Consider the following 6,438-nt stretch of genomic DNA (forward strand, 5'->3'; position numbering starts at 1 on the left):
TGCATTTCAAAACTGCAATTGTTTGGCTGGGGAGAATTCTTCATCAGCAGGTACCCATTTCAGCTCCAAGGAATGTACAGATAGGAGTTTTGTCCCTAAAATGCGTACATATTTTTGAAGCCATTCCCTATTCTTGTATGTGTACAGAACGCTCAAGTAAACAAAGTCTTTGTATTAAACATGAATGTGGTTGTTGTTTCCAGCCCATTTCTGGACGAGTGTTTTCCAAGCAGCTCTTGCACTTGCTGCTATGCAACGCAGCTCTCCCTGATACCAGTCAGCCTGGCTGCAGCTCTCCCCGAAGTGAAAGCAGCAGGGCTGTAGAAGCATTTCTGAATTTTCCTGCCCTGTGCCAAGCGAGTTAGAAAGGTGGCTGCAGAAAGGCATCGCATAACTATTCTCTTACTTTCACTGACTGTATTTTAAGCACTTTCCTGCACATATTTTACTCAATAGACATTTGTGTCAAACCAAAGCATATAGATGCAACTACATTTGTAAGAATATAGATACTAGGGCAAATTTTTGCATTCCAGAAGGAAAATTCCTGCATTTGCCTGTATGTACCAAGCAACATACCCAAGAAAACAAACACCCCTGACAGAAGCAGAGACAGGAAACCCATAGATACTTAGTAGCATAGTAAATCATTAGTATTAGCAGTTGATTCTGGCCTCGCAGAAACCTTTTAAATACATTTTTCTGCAACTTTTATTTTCCATAAAACAAAGTAATCTGTGGAGATACCCTAATCCTTTTTCCTTCCCAATTCACTGCCTCTTTTCACCCCTTATCAAATACCTGATTGCTAGAACGTGGAATGCTACTCAGAGTAGTAGCTGTACTAACCTTTATCCTGAGCTCTGGAAAGTCAGCTCCAACAAAATTAACCCCCATCACACATACACACACACACAAACACTTAAATGAGACACAAGAGGGGTGTGTGTTGCTAAGGCTCTCCAACTTCTTGTAGAAACCAGTTGTTCTCATATGTAAGACTGTTTGTTTTGTTTTTAAAAGAAGGGGAAAGGAGAGAAAGGAGGGCCTTGTCCTGAAGAGTTACTGCCTGCTGGGACTTCTCTCCACGCGAACTTGAACTCCCCACACCACCGGGAGCCTTCCCTGAAAGAGTGCTTCTCCTTATCGTAGATGCTTCTGGATTTGAACAAAGTAAACGCTGGGAACTATTAGGAGCTGCTGCCGCATTCTCCACAACACAACGTAACACATGGCACGCAGCCAGGCTGAAAAAGGCAGCTCAGTGAGTTTCTATTCCCCTACTGGCGGCTGTTCCAGCTTTTGCAGTTTGAAACGTAAATTGAAGTTTCACTTTCTGGTTCTTGGTCAATTACTCACAGATCACGTGAGGGCTGGAGCACATAAATGGCAAGTCAAAACAACAGTGAGCAGCACTCCTTTGGCTTTGAAGCTACCTTAAGATGAGTGAGCAGAGAAGGAAAAACATGAGGTAAGTGAGCAACCCAGTCTCTGAAAGATGCTTTTTTGCTATGCCACAGGGAAAATAACGCTTACTATTTGCATAAATGTAAGTAGTGAGGGGCTTTGGGGATCCAACGAGCAGAAAATATTTTACAGAGTATTTACTGGAAGAATCAAAATAATATAAGGTTTCTATTGACTATTGTAATGTTATTGCTTCTCCACCAAGGGCCAGTGCCTGAACAGAACTGACAGTCAGAAAAACTGTGTGCATGCAGTTCAGGGATGAAATCCAGGCTGCAGCTGTAGCTGGTGCCTGGCCAAATGGGTGACTGGCACTGATGCATTTGAGAACTTACTTTCTGATCTCTACCACTGTGATGACCAGCAAACAGCAGTGCACATTCTGGACTGCAGCTTGGAGCATAAGAGGGGTGTTACATTTTCTGAAGACTGTCACACATACACAGAAGCACACACACATGCACACACACACGCTCAACTAGGGCAAAGCCAAGATGTTTATGATAACTTTGGAAACTGAATTTACCAATTACATGTTGAACTAAGCTAAACTATTTAATCTGCATCACAAGTCTGTTTTTGTGACATTTATGCATATTCATTTTCCACAAATGCCTTCTAATGAATTACTCTCCACTGTAGTTTTCAACTACAGATGTTTTCAGGGTGCTCAGCTGAGGAAATAAAAACCGACACATTTCATCTTGAATTGAATGGGACTACTTAAATGCTTCAAGCTATTCCTGCAATATTTTGGTGATTTGAGAGCCAATATCTGTTCTTCTGTGGCATTCACCTGTAGCCAAAAGTTTCTAGCAAGATAGCGATAATAGCAAGAACTTGCTCTCACTTCCTCTTCACCCCAAAGAATGGTAATTACCTAACATACAGCCTTCTAATTAGGAACTGTTGTTAATACCAATCAAAAACATCAGTTAGGCAGAGGAGATTATTTGAGAAAGGCAAAGAAGTCTGTAACACAAACTTATGCACTAACGGCATTTGTAAATACCTCTTTTGCCTGATCTTCCTCCAGTACCTCTGTCAGATGGTTTGGGTGGAAACTTGTATTCAGTGTCAGTCTCCCCAATGTCCTTCCCACTGTCCCAGAACCTGTAAGAATTGTTTCCCAATTTCTCTTTCATTTGCCTCCTTGTAATTTCCCAGTCTTTCCACTCACACCTTTTTTTTTTTTAACCCAAAAGACATCCCCTCTTGTACGTGATTTTGCAGTTGAGCAGCAGCAGCACACATTATACCATGCAGGCTGTTAGACCCTCTAGGTTTTATAGGAGGGAGAGCAAAGAAGTCTTTTTAACAAAGAAGGATTTGACTGAGAATCCTTGGTTATAAAGCCGTGTATAATTTCTTCTTTAAGGGAGGACATAATGTGGACTAAAGCCCTAGTTTGTCCTCGATAGGTTGCCTGCACACACACACAGGGGCACAGGCAGGCAATGGCAGGAGGACGAACCCAAATAACACCCTGCCCTGGCTGGTCCCAGCCCCGTCCCAAGAGCCATCGGTCCATCCCCACGCACACAGAGGAGCACAGAGGCACAAGGGCGGGTGGGGGCTCCAGTGCCCCAGTCAGGGACACAAGCCCCGACCCTGCCCTCCCAGGGCTGCCCCAGGGAACCCTCAGCCCCACGCACTGGGGGGACTCCCAGCACCAGGGGTCCACAGGAGTGCCTTACACTCTGAACTACCTGGGGATATGGGACACATCATGGGATGCAGGGAAAAGCATTTGGGGATTGCGCAAGACTTGTTATGGGATGTTTGAGGAGGAGACCAAAGGCAGGGAAATGAGGGATCTGGGTGGTTTTGGAAGGAACAAATGCTGAAAAATAGAGAGGGATAAAGGGGTATTAAGGACCACTTGTATGTAAACAGGCTCTTGGTCGGTATGCTTGTGTGTATATATATCTGTCTGTATGGGCGAGGCACCTGAGAGAGGATCCCTGATCAGCTACTGGATCTCCAAAAGCAGCTTCTAGGGATCCAGAGGGTTAGTGAGTGAGCGTGTGGTCTGTACCACCAAGTGGAGTGGGGTTGCATTCTCAGGAGGCTGTACACCCAGGTGCCAGCAAATGGGGAGACTGGTGGGATCTGGGAGCCAGCTACTGGATACATCAGTATAACCATAACATAAAAATGTTGCTGTGATCTAACAGACAAGCATTTATGAATGCAGGAAATTCAAAATTAAAATTATAATCCAAACTGTAAAATATACAGACACGAGAAAGGCACTATATCACTTTCTCTGTATTTTGGGGGAAGTGTTTTATTTAATTACCTCTTTTGGGTGGGCTTCAGCAATTGTTCCCAGCATAGGAAATATGTTCCTGAGGCGTGCCAACTTTACCATAGAGACTACCATGTCCTCTTTGACATCCAGACCACCAGCTCTGTTGCTATGTAAGAGGTGACCTCATACACTGACAAGGAGAATTACTAAAATAACTATTCAGCTCTTTAGACCTATGGATTCCCACAGCTTTGGCTTGCTTGAAGTATTGTTGACTAGGGGACACCAGCTGAGGTACTGCCAGCTTTTGAAGTACATCATGCCTGGTTTATAAAGAAGAGTCGCAAAAAGCAAATGGAGTATAAGTAAGTTTTTTCTTTGGTTTCTTCTAGTACCATTTCCAATAATTCATTGGAGAGCTCCCTGCGGCAGCTAGAATGTCATTTTACGTGGAGTTTGTTGCAGGAGGATGTGGATCTCAATGACCTAGAGGAAACAATAAATGATCAGACAGAGTTTTTAATAAAATCCAACATCACAAATTATAATCTGCTATCCTATGTATGCCACCTAAAGAATTCAAATGAGGAAGCCCTGAGAAATCTCCAAAAAGCTGAAAAAGTAGTTCAAAAAAACCATCCAGATGAAATTGCCAGAAGTCTTGTTACCTGGGGGAACTATGCCTGGATCTATTACCACATGGAGAGATATGAAGAAGCTAAAACTTATGTAAGCAAAGTGGAAAACAGCTGCAAAAAGCTTTCAAGTACTGCTCGATGGAAGATTGAGCTTCCAGAGATCTATGCTGAGCAAGGATGGGCATTATTAAAGTTTGGGAGAAAATACTACGAGAGAGCAAAGAATTGCTTTGAAAATGCTCTGAAGAGTGAACCCAACAACCCAGAATTTAATACCGGCTATGCAATAACAATGTATCGTTTGGAAAGTTTTTTTTACCACCAAGGGGAAGTTTTAAACCTGTCCCTCAAGCCCCTGCAGCGCGCAGTGGAACTGAATCCAAAGGATACTTTCATTATGGCATTACTAGCATTAAAACTTCAGGACTTCAAGCAAGTTGATGAAGGGGAGAGATACATTGAAGAAGCAATGCAGAAAACCCCTGATATTCCTTATGTCCTGCGATATGCTTCTAAATTTTACAGAAGGAAAGGAGAACTAGACAAGGCACTGGAGATTTTGAAAAAGGCCCTAGCAGTGACACCAAAATCTGCCTTTCTGCATCACCAGCTAGGACTCTGCTACAGAGCAAAGCTTTTTCAATTGAAAAAGAGTACAAGATATCCACCTCGAGGGCAAGTGGAAGAACTCATCCGACTTTCCATTTTTCATTTTAAAACAGCAATAGACCAAAAGACAAAATTTTTTTCTGCCTATATTGACCTAGCAAACATGTATGCACAAGAAAAGAGGTATGAAGAAGCAGAAGAGACATTTCAGAAAGCATCTCAGATAAATATTCTATTCTGTGATGATAAACAGGAATTCTACTACAATTATGGCCGTTTTCAGCATTTTCACATGAAATCAGAATCTGAAGCCATGAGGTATTACATAGAAGGGCTGAAAATGGAAAAATGTTCTTATTTATTTGATAAGTGCAGAAGTGCTCTGAAGAAATTGGTGGAACAGAGAATTCAGGGAGGTTTAGGAGCTGCAGAAGATTTTGGTACACTTGGATTCATTCATAATCTAAGTGGTGAGAAACGTGAAGCAATTGAGTGCTATGAAAAAGCCATTGCATTGTATCCTGACAATGAAGAATATCTGAGTGCATTATGTGAGCTACGACTTTCCATCTCAAGCTAAAGCTCAAAAAATCCTTCAAAACAAAACAAAAACCAGAAGAACAAACCCAAGGACATTTCAACAGACTCTCAGAACATTTTTTTTTTTTTTTTTTTAAGGTTGAAGTTATAACCAGATGAAACATCTGGTGGCACCACTTTCTGGCGATAATGTAAAAACTGCAGCTGATGGTTGTTCATTTGTTTGTTCATTCACCAACAGAGAGCATGCTTGGAAAGACTAAATAATAGCTAAGCTATCTTAGTCTTCAATACTAATGCTAATATAAAGGTTGTGTTTAAGTCATGATCTGTAGAACACCACTTCTAAGCTGGAAATCAGATCTTTCCTTCTACTGAGAAAAAGATAAGAGAATCATATTGCAGTATTTCATCTATCCACTTGAAAGCATGCTTATACACAAACGGAATTTCTAATTCTCTTTCAAATATTTCAAAAGTGGGGTTTTTAGTGTTATTTAGAAGAAACTTTTCTTGAAGACTTGTTCAGTTTACTACCTTGTATGTTGTCTAACTATGAAAAATAACCACTGTTTGGCTCACTGGAAACTCACTGGAAAGCTTACAAAACGTGTATTATTGTTGTGAACTATTAAAGAGCATTGCATCCATCAGCTGTTGCTTCTGGTATCTCTCTGCCGACCATGTTAGTAGATGAAAGATAGGGAAAGGGCCATTCAAAAAAGTAACAGAGATAAAGTTTTGGCAGGATATGAAAGGGTCAGGAGATAGTCCCACTTATTTTCCCAAACTCTCAGCAAAGTTTGCTTCAGAGATGTTGCACTAAAGAATTAAACTGTGCACAAAATAACATCCGTCCAGTTTACTGAAAACCGCAGTCTCAGGAACTGCCAAAGAGGAAAGAAGGGCAAAAAGATGGCTATGTGCGGC

At 41.6% G+C, this 6,438-nt stretch overlaps 1 protein-coding gene across 1 annotated transcript; it reads left to right on the forward strand.

The window, feature by feature from the left end:
• Positions 1–1,245: 1,245 nt before the first annotated feature.
• LOC141925948 (interferon-induced protein with tetratricopeptide repeats 5-like) lies at positions 1,246–6,158 on the forward strand. The gene is made up of 3 exons (XM_074830896.1): positions 1,246–1,264; positions 1,362–1,471; positions 4,114–6,158. The coding sequence occupies exons 2-3, from the start codon at positions 1,443–1,445 to the stop codon at positions 5,546–5,548; spliced, it is 1,464 nt and encodes a 487-aa protein (XP_074686997.1). The 5' UTR covers positions 1,246–1,264; positions 1,362–1,442; the 3' UTR covers positions 5,549–6,158.
• Positions 6,159–6,438: the final 280 nt, after the last annotated feature.

Source organism: Strix aluco, chromosome 7 (genome assembly GCF_031877795.1).
Source record: "Strix aluco isolate bStrAlu1 chromosome 7, bStrAlu1.hap1, whole genome shotgun sequence".
NCBI lineage: Eukaryota > Metazoa > Chordata > Aves > Strigiformes > Strigidae > Strix > Strix aluco.